Source organism: Phyllobates terribilis, unplaced genomic scaffold, assembly GCF_046119375.1.
Source record: "Phyllobates terribilis strain yellow unplaced genomic scaffold, ASM4611937v1 Scaffold_4__5_contigs__length_816908805, whole genome shotgun sequence".
NCBI classification, from domain to species: domain Eukaryota; kingdom Metazoa; phylum Chordata; class Amphibia; order Anura; family Dendrobatidae; genus Phyllobates; species Phyllobates terribilis.
The window spans coordinates 805,205,634-805,231,724 of record NW_027362764.1 but is presented as its reverse complement, the minus strand read 5'-3'; the positions used below and the strand labels follow the sequence as shown (position 1 = coordinate 805,231,724).

At 51.5% G+C, this 26,091-nt stretch overlaps 1 protein-coding gene across 3 annotated transcripts in view; it reads left to right on the top strand.

Moving 5' to 3' along the window:
* LOC141266121 (1-phosphatidylinositol 4,5-bisphosphate phosphodiesterase gamma-1-like) overlaps window positions 1–26,091 on the top strand; it is a 275,329-nt gene that overhangs the window by 30,616 nt on the left and 218,622 nt on the right. For 2 of the 3 annotated variants that reach the window (XM_073680078.1, XM_073680077.1), the window contains exons 2-4: window positions 8,410–8,559; window positions 10,590–10,683; window positions 14,510–14,557. In XM_073680078.1, coding sequence (XP_073536179.1) covers window positions 8,410–8,559; window positions 10,590–10,683; window positions 14,510–14,557 — 292 coding nt within the window. The remainder of the gene's footprint in view (window positions 1–8,409; window positions 8,560–10,589; window positions 10,684–14,509; window positions 14,558–26,091) is intronic. The other variant, XM_073680079.1, reaches the window with a different exon arrangement.

Here is a 26,091-nt window from a genome sequence, read left to right as displayed (position 1 = left end):
ATGACTATATAATAGATCCCTCTGCGTGTAATGACTCTATATAATAGATCCCTCTGCGTGTAATGACTCTATATAATAGATCCCTCTGCGTGTAATGACTCTATTTAATAGATCCCTCTGCGTGTAATGACTCTATATAATAGATCCCTCTGCGTGTAATGACTCTATATAATAGATCACTCTGCGTGTAATGACTCTATATAATAGATTCCTCTGTGTGTAATGACTCTATATAATAGATCCCTCTGTGTGTAATGACTCTATATAATAGATCCCTCTGTGTGTAATGACTCTATATAATAGATCCCTCTGTGTGTAATGACTCTATATAATAGATCCCTCTGTGTGTAATGACTCTATATAATAGATCCCTCTGTGTGTAATGACTCTATATAATAGATCCCTCTGTGTGTAATGACTCTATATAATATAGGAGTTTCATTTTTTGGGTTGAAAAACTGAAATAAGTTAACTTTTTGATGATATTCTAATTTTGTGAGCAGTACCTGTGTGTGTGTGTGTGTGTGTGTGTATATAGATATATATATATATATATATATATATATAGATATGTATATAATATATATATATATAATCACAGGTGTATTAAGTCTCACCTTTGTGCTTGCACTGATACACTGTAACTAAACATCCGCTGTCTGGAGATATGTCTGGATTAGATACTGTTGTAACAAGTCCTGGTTTGTGAGACGTTTCCAGTCTGTGAATGAGTTAGGGCTCCGTTCACACTGGCGTATAAAACGGACGAGTGCAATGTGATAATAAATCGGATATCCCTGGCGCCAATGTTATTCTATCGGTGCAGCTCCGCGGATTGTGTCTGCGCTGTATGAAGGATAATCATCAGTGGGACATCCCATTGTTACGGACTCATCACCGTTCTGGGGCAGGCCGCTGTAAATGGTCGTGTAATGGATTAACAGCCGCTGGGTAATAAACGGACGTTACACGGAGGACTAGTGAGAGATCCTCCCCGTCCTGGATGAGAATGGGCGGATCGTGTAGCCGCCTTGTCAGCCCTGAATACTTGTTTGCATCCACCGACAGCAGCGGAGATGGTGAACGTGGTGACGAGTTGAATCATGAAGCAGGTTAGGAAGTTGCGGAACTTTTCGCAATTAACTTTTATTTGCAGAGAATAGAAAACCGGATATTTCTGTGGCGTTGGGGTCGGAGAGGCCATTAGTCCGTCTAACCTTGCACTGCATCCTGGGTAATTGCCAATTTCCGGCCAAACACTCAGAGCAGCCAATAATCCCGAGACACCGGGTGAGCTCTGCGCCATGGACACCGCACAGGAGGCGTCCGACGACGTGCTCCGCCGCTTCCATAGATACCATGTGATGCTTGGATTTAGAAGGAGTCTTTTCTTTATCTCTTTGCTGCAGTCCCATGTAAATGTGAGGTGCGCCATGTAAACAGTCAGTAATATTGTGTTTTATACCTACAGCCATGGTGCTCATCATGAGCAAAGATAACATCAGTGACTGCAGTTTAGCTGCATTGACTATTGAAGTCTGCGGTGGTCTGAAATCCAGCCCCTGCCCCATTAGAAGCTCAGGCTACTATGTTTCCCCCATGGTTTATACTGCAGCTCTGCTCTGTTTAGGAAAAAACAGGGACTGCAGCTTAGAGAGGATGTAACAAGTGATAGCAGATCACTAAGACTTAGAGGTGGCCTTGAGGACCAGAGAAGACTTGATGTTGGCTTCCTCCGGTTGTCAGACCCCGGCCGGGACTATGTGATTGGCTACAGATGTGTCTGCTTTGAGCGCAGGGTGGTTTTTAGTCACTGACTGTGAATAAACATGATTTTGTTATTGTGCAGCAAGCAGAGATCTTACAGTGGGAAGGATGTGGCACATAAATCGATGACAAAGTTGCAGAATGTTTCAGTGCAGGATCGGCGCCGGCCCTTTAATGGAAGGTTCTGTGCACAGCGGACTCTTTATGTGCAATGATCCTACAGCTGACATGGTCCCGTGCCAGGACCAGACGGCTCCAAAGTCCCCGAGCCCGTGACTTGGTTGCCATGGGAACGTTACAGACAAAAGTCTTGACCTCATGGTCCATCCAGGCCGAAAGAAAATCCACCGGATTACACGAGCGAGGAGGTTATGCCGAGGTTTTTATTTTTCTTAAGACTACACATAAATTATACAAGAATAGAAATGTATACATGCCCCAGAATGTAGCAACTGCAATGTAAATCATCATGCTTTACACTGCAGGCTACATGCTGGGAACCAGACTGTGCTGCAAAATATGAATTGATTTTAGAGCTCCATGTATAGCTGGTGTACAGGACTGCCACTAGAAACTAAACGGCCCCATACTGGCAAAATTTTCTGGCCCCCTTGAGACTCCGTCCAGGCTCCACCCCAGCTCTGCCCCAAACCGTCAAACCTTCCACAGTCCCACTGCCCACTCTTGGAAAGCTCCACTTCTGCACCAATCACATTGTTAGAATCTATATTGTTTTACTATCGGCCATCTTGTTGTGGTTTGCTGGCTTCTTGTGTTTTCCTCTGGTGCGGTGTGTCTTGGTCATGTGATCTCTTTACTCTTTATTACTCAGCACCCGTCTCCCATTCCCCGCTGGACATCAGTGTTGTTACGCTTCAGCTCTGGCTAAGTTGCCTTGTTAAGTTCTTTGTGCTTTGAACAATTGATATACTGGGACTTCTTGTTCCACCTCTTTTGTTTCCTTTAATCTTCATTTCTGCAACTAACTTTTCTATTAGGAGGTCTCCTGTTTTTGCTCCCAGTCCTTTGATCTTTTAGGGACCCCTTTCCCCTTCCTTCAGGTCTTCGTTTTAGTTCAGTGCAGGAGTTTCGGTGGGGCTATTCACAAGGAATAGGGCACCCACTCCAGCGTACAGTTAAGCTCAGTCTCACTACAGGGACAGCTTATCCCTCTTATTCCTTAGTTCTAAGTTGCAGAACATAACACACACATTAACAGTTCCCATCGAACACCAGATCACATACATAGCTGCAGCTTTTGTTTTGGCTAAAAGATTTTTTAAGCCACCACCACGACAAGGAGACTCTTCTGGCCGGGCCCTACCCTACTCTAACCTATTAAACATTTCTTAAAATATCTAGTACTCTTTTTAAGTATATTTTTATTTAAGGGATTGTGTCACATACATTTTTTAAAATGACTAATAATATCACAAACAAGGGACAAATACCATCACACCATGGCCAGACCACATATTACCACCACATAGCGACCGAATAATACCACATACAAGGAATAAAGACTAGACCACATACTACCACCACAGTGACTGAATACTACCACATTAAAGAAACCAATACCTCCACTCCGTAACCAGACCACATATTGCCACCACATAGTGACCGAATACTACAATACTGATCATTAATAAAAAAAAACCAATACTAATATTACCACAAGTGCCATTATTCACAGGAGCTCTGTATATAGTATACAGTGTATAGTGTCAGTGTACAGGTAATACAGGGATCACCAGTGACATTATACACAGGAGCTCTGTACATAGTATACAGTGTATAGTGTCAGTGTACAGGTAATACAGTGATCACAAGTAATGACATACACAGGAACTCTGTATATAGTGTCAGTGTACAGGTAATACAGTGATACACAGGATCTCTGTATATAGTGTCAGTGTACAGGTAATACAGTGATCACCAGTGACATTATACACAGGAGCTCTGTATACAGTGTATAGTGTACACGTACTACAGGGATCACCAGCGACATTATACACAGGAGCTCTGTATATAGTGTATAGTGTACAGGTACTACAGGGATCACTAGTGACATTATGCACAGGAGCTCTGTACATAGTATACAATGTATAGTGTCCGTGTACAGATAACACACTGACTCACCAGTGACGTCTCTATTAGCTCTCCCCCACTCCCAGTCCATCATTAGCTCCCTCCCACTCCCAGTTCATCATTAGCTCTCCCCCACTCCCAGTTCATCATTAGCTCCCTCCCACTCCCAGTTCATCATTAGCTTCCCCCCACTCCCAGTTCATCATTAGCTCCCCCCCACTCCCAGTTCATCATTAGCTCTCCCCTCACTCTCAGTTCATCATTAGCTCCCTCCCACTCTCAGTTCATCATTAGCTCCCTCCCACTCCCAGTTCATCATTAGCTCCCTCCCACTCCCAGTTCATCATTAGCTCCCTCCCACTCCCAGTTCATCATTAGCTCCCTCCCACTCCCAGTTCATCATTAGCTCCCTCCCACTCCCAATTCATCATTAGCTCCCTCCCACATCATCATTAGCTCTCCCCCACTCCCAGTTCATCATTAGCTCCCCCCGACTCCCAGATCCTCATTAGCTCACTCCCACTCCCAGTTCATCATTAGCTCCCTCCCACTCCCAGTTCATCATTAGCTCCCTCCCACTCCCAGTTCATCATTAGCTCTCCCCCGCTCCCAGTTCATCATTAGCTCTCCCCCACTCCCAGTTCATCATTAGCTCCCTCCCACTCCCAGTTCATCATTAGCTCCCTCCCACTCCCAATTCATCATTAGCTCCCTCCCATTCCCAGATCATCATTAGCTCCCTCCCACTCCCAGTTCATCATTAGCTCTCCCCCACTCCCAGTTCATCATTAGCTCTCACTCACTCCCAGTTCATCATTAGCTCCCCCCCACTCCCAGTTCATCATTAGCTCTCCCCTCACTCCCAGTTCATCATTAGCTCTCACCCACTCCCAGTTCATCATTAGCTCTCCCCCACTCCCAGTTCATCATTAGCTCCCTCCCACTCCCTGTTCATCATTAGCTCCCTCCCACTCCCAGATCATCATTAGCTCTCCCCCACTCCCAGTTCATCATTAGCTCTCCCCTCACTCCCAGTTCATCATTAGCTCTCCCCCACTCCCAGTTCATCATTAGCTCTCCCCCACTCCCAGTTCATCATTAGCTCCCTCCCACTCCCTGTTCATCATTAGCTCCCTCCCACTCCCAGATCATCATTAGCTCTCCCCCACTCCCAGTTCATCATTAGCTCTCACCCACTCCCAGTTCATCATTAGCTCTCCCCCACTCCCAGTTCATCATTAGCTCTCCCCTCACTCCCAGTTCATCATTAGCTCTCCCCCACTCCCAGTTCATCATTAGCTCTCCCCCACTCCCAGTTCATCATTAGCTCCCTCCCACTCCCTGTTCATCATTAGCTCCCTCCCACTCCCAGATCATCATTAGCTCTCCCCCACTCCCAGTTCATCATTAGCTCTCCCCCACTCCCAGTTCATCATTAGCTCTCCCCTCACTCCCAGTTCATCATTAGCTCTCCCCCACTCCCAGTTCATCATTAGCTCCCTCCCACTCCCTGTTCATCATTAGCTCCCTCCCACTCCCAGATCATCATTAGCTCTCCCCTCACTCCCAGTTCATCATTAGCTCTCCCCTCACTCCCAGTTCATCATTAGCTCTCCCCCACTCCCAGTTCATCATTAGCTCTCCCCCACTCCCAGTTCATCATTAGCTCTCCCCTCACTCCCAGTTCATCATTATCTCTCCCCCACTCCCAGTTCATCATTAGCTCTCCCCCACTCCCAGTTCATCATTAGCTCTCCCCCTCACTCCCAGTTCATCATTAGCTCTCCCCTGACTCCCAGTTCATCATTATCTCTCCCCCACTCCCAGTTCATCATTAGCTCTCCCCTCACTCCCAGTTCATCATTATCTCTCCCCCACTCCCAGTTCATCATTAGCTCTCCCCCACTCCCAGTTCATCATTAGCTCTCCCCCACTCCCAGTTCATCATTAGCTCTCCCCTCACTCCCAGTTCATCATTAGCTCTCCCCCACTCCCAGTTCATCATTAGCTCTCCCCTCACTCCCAGTTCATCATTATCTCTCCCCCACTCCCAGTTCATCATTAGCTCTCCCCCACTCCCAGTTCATCATTAGCTCTCCCCCTCACTCCCAGTTCATCATTAGCTCTCCCCTGACTCCCAGTTCATCATTATCTCTCCCCCACTCCCAGTTCATCATTAGCTCTCCCCTCACTCCCAGTTCATCATTAGCTCTCCCCCACTCCCAGTTCATCATTAGCTGTCCCCTCACTCCCAGTTCATCATTAGCTCTCCCCCATTCCCAGTTCATCATTAGCTCCCTCCCACTCCCAGTTCATCATTATCTTTCCCCCACTCCCAGTTCATCATTAGCTCTCCCCCACTCCCAGTTCATCATTAGCTCTCCCCCACCCCCAGTTCATCATTAGCTCCTTCCCACTCCCAGTTCATCATTAGCTCTCCCCTCACTCCCAGTTCATCATTAGCTCTCCCCCACTCCCAGTTCATCATTAGCTCTCCCCTCACTCCCAACTCATCATTAGCTCTCCCCCACTCCCAGTTCATCATTAGCTCTCCCCTCACTCCCAGTTCATCATTAGCTCTCCCCCACTCCCAGTTCATCATTAGCTCTCCCCTCACTCCCAGTTCATCATTAGCTCTCCCCTCACTCCCAGTTCATCATTAGCTCTCCCCCACTCCCAGTTCATCATTAGCTCTCCCCTCACTCCCAGTTCATCATTATCTCCCCCCCTCTCCTAGTTCATCATTAGCTCCCTCCCACTCCTAGTTCATCATTAGCTCTCCCCCACTCCCTGTTCATCATTAGCTCTCCCCCACTCCCAGTTCATCATTAGCTCTCCCCCACTAAATAAAGTTTTCATACTTACCTCTTATACGATCCCTGTAGCTCCACGTCTGACCTGGCAGCATCCTTGCGCTGGATGTCGGCGAGTACGCAATGATGTCATCGCATACGACATCTCCAGCGCGTCACTGAGGGGAGGAGGGACGCCCCTGGAGCTGCACGGCCGTTCAGTTTTGACAGCCGTGCAGCTCCAAGGCTCCCAGCGTGGAGAAGACGGCGGCGGCACGCAGACACACGGCTGCGGCACGCAGGCACACAGCGGCGGCGACACACGATACCCCGGGGTCCTGTGAGCAGAAGCACAAGAGTAAGGGGGCCCCGGACCGGGCCCCTACTCTTTAATGCTGTTCACCAGGCCCCATACAACAGTAAAGGCAGTAATGCCCTGATGGCGGCCCTGCTGGTGTATGTGCAGACATGGGGCATTGAGATGGGCCAGGTGGGTTCTGGGGACCCCTGGAGACCCTCAGCTTCTTTGTATCTGATCCCTGGCACCTCCTGGGGGCTGCTAGGTGTAAAGCACGATATAATCTCCTGTGTGTCAGTGATCACCGCACACAAGCGAGCGAGCGTCCATTATAATCTGTCATCTGTGCATTAAAAATTCATGGATGGAAAAAGCTGATGAAAAATTCCGCCGTCTGCAAGATTCCCTGATTATGCAATGTCTCCGTCCCCCGATGTATGTACAACCCAGACCTCACCACTGATCCTCAAGGTGACTGCCCGGATTCTGTGCTCTAGTCACACCCAGAGCTGCAGGCACACACACCATTCTCCCTTCTTTCAGCTGCACATTGCTGCTTTTCTGTACAAAGCTCCATTGAAGCTTTAGGATTCGGGATTCCATTCACACACAACTCTGCTGCGTTCCTGTTAGCTCTCAGGTAGAGCACAGCTTTATGGATCCAGTGCTAGTTCTGTTATTATCACGCTGTTCTGTACTGATTCTCTGCAGCCCACCTGATGTCTACAGTCTCTGATGAGGTTCCCATATGCGGACATCTCTGGGCCTCCTGATGGATCAGTGTCTGCTCTGCTATTGTGAAAGATGTGGCTTTCTATTGTTACAAGGTCACTGGTAAATTACTGGAGGGGAAATATGTGTCACTCAGGATCTTAGCCTCAGTGATATGAACCTGGAAAAATGCTCCAGCATACTAAGTCCTGAGAGGGGTTAATCGGCCATGTTAATGGCTGGGTTTTTGTGAACCGCTGAAGAGTGGGTGGGAGGCTGTTCACCATATCTCCACCCCAGGGTGTGGTCCAGAAGGTAAATATGGAGTCTCTGGACTCATTCAGTGTTCGGTGTGTCTGGGGATGAGATCTCCAGAGCTGTGCTCATGTTAACGAGAACTGATCTGTGAGTTTTTCTCTGAGCGGGCGGATCCCCGCAGCCACAGACTGTACTAGAATCACAGAATTCTAGCAATATACTTCTACTGTATGTTATTTTGTTTTTCCCGTTATGCCAGGAGGGCCGTGTTTATATACTTAACTTTGCACTCGTTTAATAAACCAGTTGAAAACTTAAATGGAAGGTGTTCTTGTGACTACCTCTTGGGGCAGTTGAGTGAGCCGCTCTGCCACACTATATAGAAACACTACATGTCCCAGCAGGCGTGTCTGTCAGCGTTGTGTCGACAGCTCCTAAGTGACCGACGCTTTTCTTTGCTTGTTTAATGTCCGTCCTCGTTTTCTTTTTCAGTTGATATCAGAGAGATTAAAGAGATTCGACCTGGGAAGAATTCCCGAGATTTCGAGAGGTACCCAGAAGACGCCCGAAAAGTGGACGCCTCCCTCTGCTTCATCATCTTGTACGGAGCCGACTTCAGATTAAAGACCATCAGCGTTGCTGGTTGGTGACCTATCCTGGGGGAGGGGATGGGCCTGCTGTGTATATATTATTGGGGGGATGGGCCTGCTGTGTATATATTATTGGGGGGATGGGCCTGCTGTGTATATATTATTGGGGGGATGGGCCTGCTGTGTATATATTATTGGGGGGTGGTCCTGCTGTGTATATATTATTGGGGGGATGGGCCTGCTGTGTATATATTATTGGGGGGATGTGCCTGCTGTGTATATATTATTGGGGGGATGGGCCTGCTGTGTATATATTATTGGGGGGATGGGCCTGCTGTGTATATATTATTGGGGGGATGGGCCTGCTGTGTATATATTATTGGGGGGATGGGCCTGCTGTGTATATATTATTGGGGGGATGGGCCTGCTGCGTATATATTATTGGGGGGATGGGCCTGCTGCGTATATATGATTGGGGGGATGGGCCTGCTGCGTATATATGATTGGGGGGATGGGCCTGCTGTGTATATATTATTGGGGGGATGGGCCTGCTGTGTATATATTATTGGGGGGATTGGCCTGCTGTGTATATATTATTGGGGGATGGGCCTGCTGCGTATATATGATTGGGGGGATGGGCCTGCTGCGTATATATTATTGGGGGGATGGGCCTGCTGCGTATATATTATTGGGGGGATGGGCCTGCTGCGTGTATATTATTGGGGGGATGGGCCTGCTGCGTATATATGATTGGGGGGATGGGCCTGCTGTGTATATATTATTGGGGGGATGGGCCTGCTGTGTATATATTATTGGGGGGATTGGCCTGCTGTGTATATATTATTGGGGGGATTGGCCTGCTGTGTATATATTATTGGGGGGATGGGCCTGCTGCGTATATATGATTGGGGGGATGGGCCTGCTGCGTATATATGATTGTGGGGTGGGCCTGCTGTGTATATATTATTGGGAGGATGGGCCTGCTGTGTATATATTATTGGGGGGATGGGCCTGCTGTGTATATATGATTGGGGGGATGGGCCTGCTGTGTATATATTATTGGGGGGATGGGCCTGCTGTGTATATATTATTGGGGGGATGGGCCTGCTGTGTATATATTATTGGGGGGATGGGCCTGCTGTGTATATATGATTGGGGGATGGGCCTGCTGTGTATATATTATTGGGAGGATGGGCCTGCTGTGTATATATTATTGGGGGGATGGGCCTGCTGTGTATATATGATTGGGGGGATGGGCCTGCTGTGTATATATGATTGGGGGGATGGGCCTGCTGTATATATATTATTGGGGGGATGGGCCTGCTGTGTATATATGATTGGGGGGTGGGCCTGCTGTGTATATATGATTGGGGGATGGGCCTGCTGTGTATATATTATTGGGAGGATGGGCCTGCTGTGTATATATTATTGGGGGGATGGGCCTGCTGCGTATATATGATTGGGGGGATGGGCCTGCTGCGTATATATGATTGGGGGGATGGGCCTGCTGCGTATATATTATTGGGGGGATGGGCCTGCTGCGTATATATTATTGGGGGGATGGGCCTGCTGCGTATATATTATTGGGGGGATGGGCCTGCTGCGTATATATGATTGGGGGGATGGGCCTGCTGCGTATATATTATTGGGGGGATGGGCCTGCTGTGTATATATTATTGGGGGGATGGGCTTGCTGTGTATATATTATTGGGGGGATGGGCCTGCTGTGTATATATTATTGGGGGGATGGGCCTGCTGTGTATATATGATTGGGGGATGGGCCTGCTGTGTATATATTATTGGGGGATGGGACTGTATTGCTCCCTCCTAGTTGCTGGGTTGTGGAGAGGGGATGCAGTGCATACTGTGGGAGAGGTCTGTCCTGAAGGACCCCTCTTCTCGGGGGCCCCATATGGGATGTATACTTTATACTTGGGAGCTGCACGGACAAACAATAATGGATGTCAGGCTCATAGATGTGACGCCAGATTCTGCAGAGCGCCCCCTCACACCGCAGAGCAGATCAGCGCCCCATCTGTCCGTATAGAAGGATTACACGCACTGACACTTCTGTCCCCGCAGCTTTCAGTGAAGAGGAGGTGACGCTATGGATCGGCGGCCTGAGCTGGGCGCTCACAGACACCCTGAAGTCACCCGGCCCCCTACAGGTGGAGAGGTGGGTGACCGACCGTAGGGTGGGGGCGTAGTGCTGTGTGGTGTGCATACATGATGGGAATAGATACAACAGGCAGGATCACACAGGATAGGCTTAGATATAGCAGCTGAGCAGACAGTATCACACATGATAGGCTTAGATACAAGGCTCAGTGTCACTGGCGTTCCGTCCTGTGTGCAGAGAACAATCACTCCTAATAATTTCTTGGGGGTTGCTCTCTTTTCTGGATTCTCCTTCCTGCCTGTGTCACTCCGGATCCTGGACATTCCAGTTGTGTTTCGTTCTTTCGTCCCGGGTTCTCGTGGCAGATAAATATTTGCTCTCGTCCGCTCTTCAGCAAACACTGGAGACGGCGCAGGGGAGCGACGCGGGGGCTTTTGTGCACAGCTCAGTTCCACTCTGTGTGGGCCCCTGGGGGCGAACAGTTTGTGGGCCCTTACTAAAAGTCTATTTGCCAACAGTTTATATGACTCCTTGCCCCCACTGATGCCCTCAAATGTTTCTTTGATGCATTTATTAGCATGGCCCCTTTTAAAGTGGCCCTTGTTTCGTCAGGGCCCCATATGCCTGCACATTTAATATCTGCCCCTCTATGTCTGCTGCAAGGCAGGGGTGCCAAAGTGGAAAACTTGTGCCATGCTTGGGTGCCCCATCTCAATCCCACCCAGTATGGCCACACCCCATAGACCCCCTGCTCAACATAAGGCCACACCCCCAAAACCGCCCTGCTCAACATAAGGCCACGCCTCTAGAACTTGCCCTGCTCAACATAATGCCATGCCCCTATAACATCCCCAGCTTAAGATAAGGCCTCACCCCTAGAACCGCCCTGCTCAACATAAGGCCATGCCCCTAGAACATCCCCAGCTTAAGATAGGGCCTCACCCCTAGAACCGCCATGCTAAACAAGGCCATGCCCTATAACATCCCCAGCTTAAGATAAGGCCACACCCCTAGAACCGCCATGCTAAACAAGCCCACGCCCCTAGAACATCCCCAGCTTAAGATAAGGCTTCATCCCTAGAACTACCCTGCTCAACATAATGCCACGCCTCTAGAACCGCCCTGCTCAACATAATGCCACGCCTCTAGAACCGCCCTGCTCAACATAATGCCACGCCTCTAGAACCGCCCTGCTCAACATAATGCCACGCCTCTAGAACCGCCCTGCTCAACATAAGGCCACGCCCCTAGAACATCCCCAGCTTAAGATGAGGCCACACCCCTAGAACCGCCCTGCTCAACGTAAGGCCACACCCCTAAAACTGCCCTGCTCAACGTAAGGCCACACCCCTAAAACTGCCCTGCTCAACGTAAGGCCACACCCCTAAAACTGCCCTGCTCAACGTAAGGCCACACCCCTAAAACTGCCCTGCTCAACGTAAGGCCACACCCCTAAAACTGCCCTGCTCAACGTAAGGCCACACCCCTAAAACTGCCCTGCTCAACGTAAGGCCTCACCCCTAAAACTGCCCTGCTCCTCATAAGGCCACGCCTCTAGAACCGCCCTGCTCAACATAATGCCACGCCTCTAGAACCGCCCTGCTCAACATAAGGCCACGCCTCTAGAACCACCCTGCTCAACATAATGCCACGCCTCTAGAACCGCCCTGCTCAACATAAGGCCACGCCTCTAGAACCACCCTGCTCAACATAATGCCACGCCTCTAGAACTGCCCTGATAAACATAAGGCCGCACCCCTAGAACATCCCCAGCTTAAGATAAGGCCACACCCCTAGAACCGCCCTGCACTAGAACGTGCTCTGCTCAACATTGTCACGCCCCTAGAACCGTCCTGCTCAACGTAAGGCCTCACCCCTAAAACTGCCCTGCTCAACATAATGCCACGCCTCTAGAACCACCCTGCTCAACATAAGGCCACGCCCCTAGAACCGCCCTGCTCAACATAAGGCCACGCCCCTAGAACCGCCCTGCTCAACATAAGGCCACGCCCCTAGAACCGCCCTGCTCAACATAAGGCCACACCCCTATAACCGCCCTGCTCAACATAAGGCCACGCCCCTAGAACCGCCCTGCTCAACATAAGGCCACGCCTCTAGAACATCCCGGCTTAAAGGGTTTTTCCCACGAACGAAAGTTGATTTTAATCAATGGATCTTGGAATAATAATAATTTCCACAATTGGATGAGTTTAAATAAAATGTCCCTGTGCTGAGATAATCTTATAAATGTCCCCTATGTAATGGCCGTGTCTGACCGTGCAGGAACATGGTCTGATCATACCACAGCTCCTGGGGGGGAAGCAAAAGAGAGCGCTGGGGGGGAAGCAAAAGAGTATACAGACAAGACAGCCGGGATCACAGCTGATTCATTTTATGAGGTAAAACATTTCCCATTCTGTTTTAAACAAGGTTTTACTTCAAAGAAATAATCAGCTGTGATCCCCTGCTGTCCTGTCTGTATACTCTTTGCTTCCCCGCGGCCCAGGAGCTGTGGTATGATCAGACCATATTCCTGTACGGTCAGACACAGCCATTACACAGTACACAGCAGGGGACATTTATAAGATTATCTCAGCACAGGAACATTGTATCTAAACACATCCAATTGTGGAAATTATCATCAATCCAATAACTATTGATTAAAATGAACTTTTATTCGTGGGAAAACCCCTTTAAGATATGGCCACGCCCCTTGAACATCCCCAGCTTATCATAAGGCCACGCCCCAAGAACCTGCCCTGCTCCTCATAAGGCCACGCCCCTAGAACATCCGTGCTCACCATAAGGCCACGCCCCTAGAACATCCGTGCTCACCATAAGGCCACGCCCCTATAACCTGCCCTGCTCCTCATAATCCACGCCCTTAGAACATCCCCAGCTTAACAAAAGGCCACGCCCCTAGAGAATCCCCAGTTTAACATGAGGCCACGCCCCCTAAAACGGCCCTGCTCAACATAAGACCACGCCCCTAGAACCTGTCCTTCTCAACATAAGGTCACACCCCTAGAACATGTCCAGCTTAACATAAGGCCACGCCTCTAGAACCGCCTGCTCAATATAAGGTCACGCCCCTAGAACCCCCGCTCAACATAAGACCACGCCCCTAGAACCTGTTCTGCTCAACATAAGACCACACCCATAGAACCTGTCCTGCTCAACATAAGGTCACACCCCTAGAACATCTCCAGCTTAACATAAGGCCACGCCTCTAGAACCGCCTGCTCAATATAAGGTCACGCCCCTAGAACCCCCGCTCAACATAAGACCACGCCCCTAGAACCTGTCTTGCTCAACATAAGACCACACCCATAGAACCTGTCCAGCTTAACATAAGGCCATGCCTCTAGAACTGCCTGCTCAATATAAGGTCACGCCCCTAGAACCCCCACTCAACATAAGGCCACGCCCCGAGAACACCCGCTCAATATAAGGTCACGCCCCTAGAATCCCCGCTCAATATAAGGTCACACCCCTAGAACCCCCGCTCAATATAAGGTCACGCCGCTAGAACCCCCGCTCAACATAAGGCCACGCCCCAAGAACCCCCTATCAGCATAACTCAGAGTAATACTGCTCCACAGCCTGAGTGTCTAAACCCAGTGATCTGCAAAATGTACCACAAACTGCCCATTAGGCCGGTCCAGCAGTGCCGCCATCAGCTACTTACTTCTGCTGTGCCCATGCTGTGGTGCCAACACTTGTACCAGCCATGGTACCTCCCATAGACATCTACATAGCCAGAGCTGCATTCATAATTCTGCTGACTTCTAACATCACCCTTCCATGCCAGAGAAGGTACTGCTGCATCATGGGAGATAGTGTCCTCATCTGTTGTGACTTCTGTCCTGTTTCTCGTGTGCAGGTGGCTGAGGAAGCTGTTTGAGGCGATGGACCGGGCCAAGGACGGCAGGTACAGATGGGTTCACATTACTTTTTATCACCTGACTCAGCGAGGCTCGGGGTTAGTAACTCGCTAGCCCCATGTCATACCGTACCCCCGCCTCACACTGTAATCAGTAGGACTGGTGTCGAGGCTCATCCTGTCATTTACTCCATTCACACCCAGAGCTGCATGCAGAGTTCTGCTGCCTCCATGTTTGACCACAGAACTTCACATCTCCGTGCTGGATGTGCTTATAAGATAGTGTGATATATAAAATACTGCAAATACCAAGTGGGGTGTGAGAGAGCGCTGGGGGGGGGGGTGAGAGAGCGCTGGGGTGTGAGAGAGCGCTGGGGTGTGTGAGAGAGCGCTGGGGGGGTGTGAGAGCGCTGGGGGGGGTGAGAGAGCGCTGGGGTGTGAGAGAGCGCTGGGGGGTGTGAGAGAGCGCTGAGGGGTGTGAGAGAGTGCAGGGGGGTGTGAGAGAGCGCTGGGGGGGTGTGAGAGCGCTGGGGGGGTGAGAGAGCGCTGGGGTGTGTGAGAGAGCGCTGGGGGGTGTGAGAGAGCGCTGAGGGGTGTGAGAGAGTGCAGGGGGGTGTGAGAGAGCGCTGGGGGATGTGAGAGAGCGCTGGGGTGTGTGAGAGAGCGCTGGGGGGGTGTGAGAGCGCTGGGGGGGTGAGAGAGCGCTGGGGGGTGAGAGAGCGCTGGGGTGTGTGAGAGAGCGCTGGAAGGGTGAGAGAGCGCTGGGGGGGTGAGAGCGCTGGGGGGGTGAGAGAGCGCTGGGGGGGTGAGAGCGCTGGGGTGTGTGAGAGAGCGCTGGGGGGGTGAGAGAGCGCTGGGGGGGGTGAGAGAGCGCTGGGGTGTGTGAGAGAGCGCTGGGGTGTGTGAGAGAGCGCTGGGGTGTGTGAGAGAAAGCGCTGGGGTGTGTGAGAGAAAGCGCTGGGGTGTGAGAGAGAGCGCTGGGGTGTGTGAGAGAGCGCTGGGGGGTGTGAGAGAGAGCGCTGGGGGGTGTGAGAGAGAGCGCTGGGGGGTGTGAGAGAGCGCTGGGGGGTGTGAGAGAGCGCTGGGGGGTGTGAGAGAGCGCTGGGGGGGTGAGAGAGCGCTGGGGGGGTGAGAGAGCGCTGGGGGGGTGAGAGAGCGCTGGGGTGTGTGAGAGAGCGCTGGGGGGGTGAGAGAGCGCTGGGGTGTGAGAGAGAGCGCTGGGGTGTGAGAGAGAGCGCTGGGGTGTGAGAGAGAGCGCTGGGGTGTGAGAGAGAGCGCTGGGGGGGTGAGAGAGCGCTGGGGTGTGTGAGAGAGTGCTGGGGGGGGTGAGAGAGCGCTGGGGGGGTGAGAGAGCGCTGGGGGGGTGAGAGAGCGCTGGGGTGTGTGAGAGAGCGCTGGGGGGGTGAGAGAGCGCTGGGGTGTGTGAGAGAGCGCTGGGGTGTGTGAGAGAGCGCTGGGGGGTGTGAGAGAGCGCTGGGGGGGTGAGAGAGCGCTGGGGGGGTGAGAGAGCGCTGGGGTGTGTGAGAGAGCGCTGGGGTGTGTGAGAGAGCGCTGGGGGGTGTGAGAGCGCTGGGGGGGTGAGAGAGCGCTGGGGGGGTGAGAGAGCGCTGGGGTGTGTGAGAGAGCGCTGGGGTGTATGAGAGAGCGCTGGGGTGTATGAGAGAGCGCTGGGGTGTATGAGAGAGAGCGCTGGGGGGGTGAGAGAGCGCTGGGGGGTGTGAGAGCGCTGGGGGGGTGAGAGAGCGCTGGGGTGTGAGAGAGCGCTGGGGTGTGTGAGAGAGCGCTGGGGTGTGTGAGAGAGCGCTAGGGGGGTGAGAGAGCGCTGGGGTGTGTGAGAGAGCGCTGGGGGGTGAGAGAGCGCTGGGGTGTGTGAGAGAGCGCTGGGGGGGTGAGAGCGCTGGGGGGGTGAGAGCGCTGGGGTGTGTGAGAGAGCGCTGGGGGGGTGTGAGAGCGCTGGGGGGTGAGAGAGCGCTGGGGTGTGAGAGAGCGCTGGGGTGTGTGAGAGAGCGCTGGGGTGTGTGAGAGAGCGCTAGGGGGGGTGAGAGAGCGCTGGGGTGTGTGAGAGAGCGCTGGGGTGAGTGAGAGAGCGCTGGGGGGTGTGAGAGAGCGCTGGGGGGGTGAGAGAGCGCTGGGGTGTGTGAGAGAGCGCTGGGGGGTGTGAGAGAGCGCTGAGGGGTGTGAGAGAGTGCAGGGGGGTGTGAGAGAGTGCAGGGGGGTGTGAGAGAGTGCAGGGGTGTGTGAGAGAGTGCAGGGGGTGTGACAGAGCGCTGGGGGGTGTGAGAGAGCGCTGGGGGGTGTGAGAGAGCGCTGGGGGGTGTGAGAGAGCGCTGGGGGGTGTGAGAGAGCGCTGGGGGGTGTGAGAGAGCGCTGAGGGGTGTGAGAGAGTGCAGGGGGGTGTGAGAGAGCGCTGGGGGGTGTGAGAGAGCGCTGGGGGGTGTGAGCGAGCGCTGGGGGGTGTGAGAGAGCGCTGGGGGGTGAGAGAGCGCTGGGGGGTGTGAGAGAGCGCTGGGGGGTGTGAGAGAGCGCTGGGGGTGTGAGAGCGCTGGGGGGTTTGAGAGAGTGCTGGGGGGTGTGAGAGAGGGCTGGGGGGTGTGAGAGAGCGCTGGGGGTGTGAGAGAGCGCTGGGGGGTTTGAGAGAGTGCTGGGGGTGTGAGAGAGCGCTGGGGGGTGTGAGAGAGCGCTGGGGGTGTGAGAGAGCGCTGGGGGGTGTGAGAGAGTGCTGGGGGGTGTGAGAGAGCGCTGGGGGGTGTGAGAGAGTGCTGGGGGGTGTGAGAGAGCGCTGGGGGGTTTGAGAGAGTGCTGGGGGTGTGAGAGAGCGCTGGGGGGTGTAACAGAGTGTTAGGGGATGTGACAGAGCGCTGAGGAGAGTGCCAGCTCATTGTGATATCGGCCACCAATCCTTGAGGCTTTTCATTAATAATTTCCTGTTCATCGTCGCTGTTATATTTAGTCAGAGTAATTGAATTAAGTCGTCCAATGAGGTCGGGTCCCCTGTAAGCGCTCGTTCAGACGAGAGGATCAGCACGTACAGCAATGACTGAGATCCAACGACAGCGCAGACTATAATATAATTTATAATATCCAGAGTAAACCTGTGTACAGGGAAACAGACGAGGAGTGGTACTGTGCAGTGTATATATACAGGAGAGAGGTGGTACTGTGCAGTGTATATATACAGGACAGGAGGAGTGGTGCTGTGCAGTGTATATATAGAGGACAGGAGGAGTGGTGCTGTGCAGTGTATATATACAGGACAGGAGGAGTGGTACTGTGCAGTGTATATATACAGGACAGGAGGAGTGGTACTGTGCAGTGTATATATACAGGACAGGAGGAGCGGTACTGTGCAGTGTATATATAGAGGACAGGAGGAGTGGTGCTGTGCAGTGTATATATACAGGACAGGAGGAGTGGTACTGTGCAGTGTATATATACAGGACAGGAGGAGTGGTACTGTGCAGTGTATATATACAGGACAGGAGGAGCGGTACTGTGCAGTGTATATACATACAGGACAGGAGGAGTGGTACTGTGCAGTGTATATATACAGGACAGGAGGAGTGGTACTGTGCAGTGTATATATACAGGACAGGAGGAGTGGTACTGTGCAGTGTATATATACAGGACAGGAGGAGTGGTACTGTGCAGTGTATATATACAGGACAGGAGGAGTGGTACTGTGCAGTGTATATATACAGGAGGAGTGGTACTGTTCAGTGTGTATATACAGGACAGGAGGAGTGATACTGTGCAATGTATATATACAGGAGGAGTGGTACTGTGCAGTGTATATATACAGGACAGGAGGAGTGGTGCTGTGCAGTGTATATATACAGGACAGGAGGAGTGGTACTGTGCAGTGTATATATAGAGGACAGGAGGAGTGGTGCTGTGCAGTGTATATATACAGGACAGGAGAAGTGGTACTGTGCAGTGTATATATACAGAACAGGAGGAGTGGTACTGTGCAGTGTATATATACAGGACAGGAGGAGTGGTGCTGTGCAGTGTATATATACAGGACAGGAGGAGTGGTACTGTGCAGTGTATATATACAGGACAGGAGGAGTGGTGCTGTGCAGTGTATATATACAGGACAGGAGGAGTGGTACTGTGCAGTGTATATATACAGGACAGGAGGAGTGGTATTGTGCAGTGTATATATACAGGACAGGAGGAGTGGTATTGTGCAGTGTATATATACAGGACAGGAGGAGTGGTACTGTGCAGTGTATATATAGAGGACAGGAGGAGTGGTACTGTGCAGTGTATATATACAGGACAGGAGGAGTGGTACTGTGCAGTGTATATATACAGGAGGAGTGGTATTGTGCAGTGTATATATACAGGACAGGAGGAGTGGTGCTGTGCAGTGTATATATACAGGACAGGAGGAGTGGTACTGTGCAATGTATATATACAGGAGGAGTGGTATTGTGCAGTGTATATATACAGGACAGGAGGAGTGGTGCTGTGCAGTGTATATATACAGGACAGGAGGAGCGGTACTGTGCAGTGTATATATACAGGACAGGATGAGTGGTATTGTGCAGTGTATATATACAGGACAGGAGGAGTGGTACTGTGCAGTGTATATATACAGGACAGGAGGAGTGGTACTGTGCAGTGTATATATACAGGACAGGAGGAGTGGTACTGTGCAGTGTATATATACAGGAGGAGTGGTACTGTTCAGTGTGTATATACAGGACAGGAGGAGTGATACTGTGCAATGTATATATACAGGAGGAGTGGTACTGTGCAGTGTATATATACAGGACAGGAGGAGTGGTGCTGTGCAGTGTATATATACAGGACAGGAGGAGTGGTACTGTGCAGTGTATATATACAGGACAGGAGGAGTGGTGCTGTGCAGTGTATATATACCGGACAGGAGGAGTGGTACTGTACAGTGTATATATACCGGACAGGAGGAGTGGTACTGTGCAGTGTATATATACCGGACAGGAGGAGTGGTACTGTGCAGTGTATATATACAGGAGGAGTGGTACTGTGCAGTGTATATATATTATTATGTATTACGGGGGTAGTGTCATGGCTCTGCTCCATTGTTCGGGGCACAGGGTGGTACTGTGCAATGTATATATACAGGAGGAGTGGTACTGTGCAGTGTATATATACAGGAGGAGTGGTACTGTGCAGTGTATATATACAGGACAGGAGGAGTGATACTGTGCAATGTATATATACAGGAGGAGTGGTACTGTGCAGTGTATATATACAGGACAGGAGGAGTGGTGCTGTGCAGTGTATATATACAGGAGAGGAGGAGTGGTACTGTGCAGTGTATATATACAGGACAGGAGGAGTGGTGCTGTGCAGTGTATATATACTGGACAGGAGGAGTGGTACAGTGCAGTGTATATATACCGGACAGGAGGAGTGGTGCTGTGCAGTGTATATATACAGGAGGAGTGGTACTGTGCAGTGTCTATATACAGGAGGAGTGGTACTGTGCAGTGTATATATATTATTATGTATTACGGGGGTAGTGTCACGGCTCTGCTCCTTTGTTCGGGGCACAGGGTGGTACTGTGCAGTGTATATATACAGGAGGAGTGGTACTGTGCAGTGTATATATACAGGAGGAGTGGTACTGTGCAGTGTATATATATTATTATGTATTACGGGGGTAGTGTCACGGCTCTGCTCCTTTGTTCGGGGCACAGGGTGGTATTGTGCAGTGACTATATACAGGAGGAGTGGTACTGTGCAGTGTATATATACAGGAGGAGTGGTACTGTGCAGTGTATATATATTATTATGTATTACGGGGGTAGTGTCACGGCTCTTCTCCTTTGTTCGGGGCACAGGGTGGTACTGTGCAGTGTATATATACAGGAGGAGTGGTACTGTGCAGTGTATATATATATTATGTATTACGGGGGTAGTGTCACGGCTCTGCTCCTTTGTTCGGGGCACAGGGTGGTACTGTGCAGTGTATATATACAGGAGGAGTGGTACTGTGCAGTGTATATATACAGGAGGAGTGGTACTGTGCTGTGTATATATACAGGAGGAGTGGTACTGTGCAGTGTATATATACAGGAGGAGTGGTACTGTGCAGTGTCTATATACAGGAGGAGTGGTACTGTGCAGTGTATATATATTATTATGTATTACGGGGGTAGTGTCATGGCTCTGCTCCTTTGTTCGGGGCACAGGGTGGTACTGTGCAGTGTATATATACAGGAGGAGTGGTACTGTGCTGTGTATATATACAGGAGGAGTGGTACTGTGCAGTGTATATATATTATTATGTATTACGGGGGTAGTGTCACGGCTCTGCTCCTTTGTTCGGGGCACAGGGTGGTACTGTGCAGTGTATATATACAGGAGGAGTGGTACTGTGCAGTGTATATATATTATTATGTATTACGGGGGTAGTGTCATGGCTCTGCTCCTTTGTTCGGGGCACAGGGTGGTACTGTGCAGTGTATATATACAGGAGGATTGTTACTGTGCAGTGTATATATACAGGAGGAGTGGTACTGTGCAGTGTATATATATTATTATGTATTACGGAGGTAGTGTCATGGCTCTGCTCCTTTGTTCGGGGCACAGGGTGGTACTGTGCAGTGTATATATACAGGAGGAGTGGTACTGTGCAGTGTATATATATTATTATGTATTACGGGGGTAGTGTCACGGCTCTGCTCCTTTGTTCGGGGCACAGGGTGGTACTGTGCAGTGTATATATACAGGAGGAGTGGTACTGTGCAGTGTATATATATTATTATGTATTACGGGGGTAGTGTCATGGCTCTGCTCCTTTGTTCGGGGCACAGGGTGGTACTGTGCAGTGTATATATATAGGAGGAGTGGTACTGTGCAGTGTATATATACAGGAGGAGTGGTACTGTGCTGTGTATATATATTATTATGTATTACGGGGGTAGTGTCATGGCTCTGCTCCTTTGTTCGGGGCACAGGGTGGTACTGTGCAGTGTATATATATAGGAGGAGTGGTACTGTGCAGTGTATATATACAGGAGAAGTGGTACTGTGCAGTGTATATATATTATTATGTATTACGGGGGTAGTGTCACGGCTCTGCTCCTTTGTTCGGGGCACAGGGTGGTACTGTGCAGTGTATATATACAGGAGGAGTGGTACTGTGCAGTGTATATATATTATTATGTATTACGGGGGTAGTGTCACGGCTCTGCTCCTTTGTTCGGGGCACAGGGTGGTACTGTGCAGTGTATATATACAGGAGGAGTGGTACTGTGCAGTGTATATATACAGGAGGAGTGGTACTGTGCAGTGTATATATATTATTATGTATTACGGGGGTAGTGTCATGGCTCTGCTCCTTTGTTCGGGGCACAGGGTGGTACTGTGCAGTGTATATATACAGGAGGAGTGGTACTGTGCAGTGTATATATACAGGAGGAGTGGTACTGTGCTGTGTATATATATTATTATGTATTACGGGGGTAGTGTCATGGCTCTGCTCCTTTGTTCGGGGCACAGGGTGGTACTGTGCAGTGTATATATACAGGAGGAGTGGTACTGTGCAGTGTATATATATTATTATGTATTACGGGGGTAGTGTCACGGCTCTGCTCCTTTGTTCGGGGCACAGGGTGGTACTGTGCAGTGTATATATACAGGAGGAGTGGTACTGTGCAGTGTCTATATACAGGAGGAGTGGTACTGTGCAGTGTATATATATTATGTATTACGGGGGTAGTGTCACGGCTCTGCTCCTTTGTTCGGGGCACAGGGTGGTACTGTGCAGTGTATATATACAGGAGGAGTGGTACTGTGCAGTGTATATATACAGGAGGAGTGGTACTGTGCAGTGTATATATACAGGAGGAGTGGTACTGTGCAGTGTATATATACAGGAGGAGTGGTACTGTGCAGTGTATATATACAGGGGGAGCTGTACTGTGCAGGGTATATATACAGGAGGAGCTGTACTGTGCAGTGTATATATACAGGAGGAGCTGTACTGTGCAGGGTATATATACAGGAGGAGCTGTACTGTGCAGTGTATATATACAGGAGGAGTGGTACTGTGCAGTGTATATATATTATTATGTATTACGGGGGTAGTGTCATGGCTCTGCTCCTTTGTTCGGGGCACAGGGTGGTACTGTGCAGTGTATATATACAGGAGGAGTGGTACTGTGCAGTGTATATATACAGGAGGAGTGGTACTGTGCAGTGTATATATACAGGAGGAGTGGTACTGTGCAGTGTATATATATTATTATGTATTACGGGGGTAGTGTCACGGCTCTGCTCCTTTGTTCGGGGCACAGGGTGGTACTGTGCAGTGTGTATATATACAGGAGGAGTGGTACTGAGCCGGATCAGATGGGGGTTCTAGTCTCCGAGTGGCTGTGACCCAGTCCGTGCCCAGGGTGTCAAGCTCAGTGTGTGGCAGTCCTTATGATCTTACTAGATGTTCTTTTGTGTCGACTACGCCACCCGTTGAATTGCGGTCAATACGGCCGCCGCTGCAGCAGGGTCCGCTGAGGCTGGTGATGTATGTGCAGCTCAGGTAGTATAACCCCCAATGGGAGGGGTATAGCCTCAGGGGGTCAGTTGCAGAGGATGGGGGTTGTGGTGGTGCAGCGAAGATGGAAATGAGACTCAGAGTCGGGCTGTGCAGTTCAGGGTTTGTTTACTTACTGCAGTTGTTCTGGTCACTCCGGCCTTAAGTGACCACCCGAGCCGTGCTGCGTCCACCAGGTCCTGGACTCGGCCAACCCCCAGGCAATTCTGGAGCGTGGTCCTGAGCTCCCTTTCTGTCCTGTCCTCTTCTCTGGCCTTCCCCACCAGGGATCCACCTATGTCCGGCTCCCTCGGGCCTCTTGGTGGTAAACCCTTGTCTCTGGGTTCCCTGACCCTATTCCTGGTCTGCCTTCTGGGTGGATTTAGTGGGTGATCGTGGCAGATCGATCCTGCCCACGACCTCCGGTTCCTGGCTAAGGTGTGCTGTAGCCTCTGCCAGCTTGGGATCCGGTACCCTGTTGCCAACTCTTCACCCTCTGGTCTAATTTGGGCTCTTGGAGTTCCTTCTTTCTCCCCCTCTGGGTCTTTCTTTCTCCTCTCTCTCTCTTGGCCTTGGAGCTGCTCTTCTCCTCTGCTCTCTTCCTCTGCTCTGCTCTGACAAAAGACTGACAGACTGACTGACCTCACTCTGCAAAAGACCCTGTCCTAAGATGGTGCCCACCTTATATACTCCCTCTATGTGTGAGCTCAGGTGACCAGCACCCAATGAGCTCCTAGCACTACCCAGACTGCTCCCCCTATCTGCCCCTACACTACTGGGATGTTCCACCCCCCTCCCACTCCAGCCAGGAACAGACACTGTCGTACCTGCACATTTCTCTAGTGGGAGTACCATCGGTCTGTTCCTTGGAAATGGGATGTGTGTCGTGCATGCAGCCTACTGAGCTCAGTTCCACACTCCATCCTTACCCGGAAGTGGAATATCACACCTCTGGCTTGAGGTGCAATACCCCTGTAGCAGCCGAATCCTCAGGGTGCTACATTCCCCCCTGGTAAATCACAGCACGTCCTCGGGCTGTAAGATATAAACATCCACAAACATACATTTTTTTTTTATAAAACATAAACATATAAAACATCATATATTATCAGCATAAACTTTTCATATAAAACTTATCATAAATAACACTCTTGTTCCTCCGGCCACGGTGCAACTTGTGACCGGGTAAAGTGCGACAGTCTCTTGAAGAAACACGGTTTCCTATAAAACCGATAGGGGGCGCTTTAGGAAGCGCAACTATATACAAGGGGATATGGCCGCTCTCAGTCCTCGGCCAGGTATTAGGAAAGGAATGACCGCTCTCAGTCCTCGGTCAGTGGGAATAGGGACACACGGGATTAACAGTTCACTCTTGGCTGGTCCCAACGGGGAACATATTTTAAATAAGTAACAGTTCTTGGTACCCCGACGGGCAACTTTATACAGTCTCTCTCTACCGTACTTCAACGACGGCGTCCTCCTGCTCTTTCTTTAGATTCTGTTTCTGTTTCAGACCCGTCCGGGTCCTCTTGCTCCTCCTCACACCGCAGCTCCTCCTCCGTCAGGCGATGCACATGGAGGGCGTAGGGTCCTTTGGCACACTTGTGCCGGGTGAAGGTGACCTCGTCCCCTAAATACAGGTCACGACCTCTGTGTCCCTCCGGTAGGTGGGACTCAACGTCTCTCCTGGTCACGAAGACGTCGCCTGGGGTGCGGTGATCCCTGATGAAACCCCACCCATGCTGCAGATTGAACTTTATCACAGTCCCGATGGTACGGGGACCATGCGCTGCACGGGGGTTTCTCCTGGTCCGGCTCTTCTGCTCCGCGCTCCTTATTTGGGCTTCTTGTTCCCGGACCCGCCTCTCTCTCCGCTCCCTCTCAAAGACCTCGAGCTGCTGGCGGCAGCACTCTGCACGCTCCGCTGCGGCTGCCCGAGTCTCCTGAGTGAACCCCATGAGGTCTTCTCCGGTGGGATCCCACTCAAACTGGGTCTCTTCTAGCGGGGGCGAGATCCTCTTTATGGGCTTTGGAGCCGGGATCAGGGGTTCGCACATGGCCCTTGCTTTTTGCAGCTCCAGCTGGATGTATTCCTGGGGCCATACGAAGGGCTGCCCATCCGGGCACGTATGCTGGGCGAACAGGTCCTCACCCAGGTGCGGTACTTTAGGTGTTATGGGCGCCGTGGTGGTAGCGGCGCCCGGGCTAACCAGGCCTTGCGACCAGGCCTGGGGCACCTTGAAAGTAAAGGGCACCGTAAGAACGGCGGCGCCCTGTGTTACTTGGCCCTGCGACCAGGCCGGGGGCTCCGCGGAGGTAGGGGGCGCTGTTGGTATTGCGGCGCCCGGGGGTACTAGGCCTTGCGACCAGGCCGATGGTACTTCCTGCTTGGCCACGCTCGGGGTCGAGGCGTGTGACGTCACAGGGGTCGCGGCTTCCGTTTGAGGCCTAGTCTGCGGCGGTGACGTTGCAGCGACGGGCACGGCAGGGGGTACTTCGGGCTCTGCGACGGGGAGCTGGGGCAGGCACGCGGTTTCCCGGCTCGGGGTAGTGACGTCCCCTTTACCTGCCTCCATTCGTTCGGCTCCCTTCTCGGCGCCGTCTCCGGCCTTCAGTCCTCCTGCGCCATCCTCAGAGGCGGTCTGTCTCCTCGTCTCGGGTGGCGTGCTCCGCTGACGAGTCTCGGTCTGCTGGGCCATCTCTCGGCTCCACTCCGCCAACGTCTCTCGTTGCACCCGGGCCAACCTCTGTGCGAGGCCCTCCAGCGCGGTCTGTGCACACTCCCGGTCTCGGGGGAGCTGTGCTAGGATCTCCAGCAGGCCTTCTGGAGTGGCGACCTGCAACAGGCTCCTGACCACTGGGTCGGTGCTGCCTGGAGTGGCGGCCCGCATCAGGCTCCTGACCGCTGGGTCGGTGCTGCCTGGCTCTCCCTCCATCTCCGGGTAGGCTCTCTCTGGACTCTCTTCCAGACGTCTTGTCTCCGGGTGCGCTCTCTCCAGACTGCTCCAGGCGACACCCATCTTTGTTCTCTTCTTCTGTCTCCGCCCACATC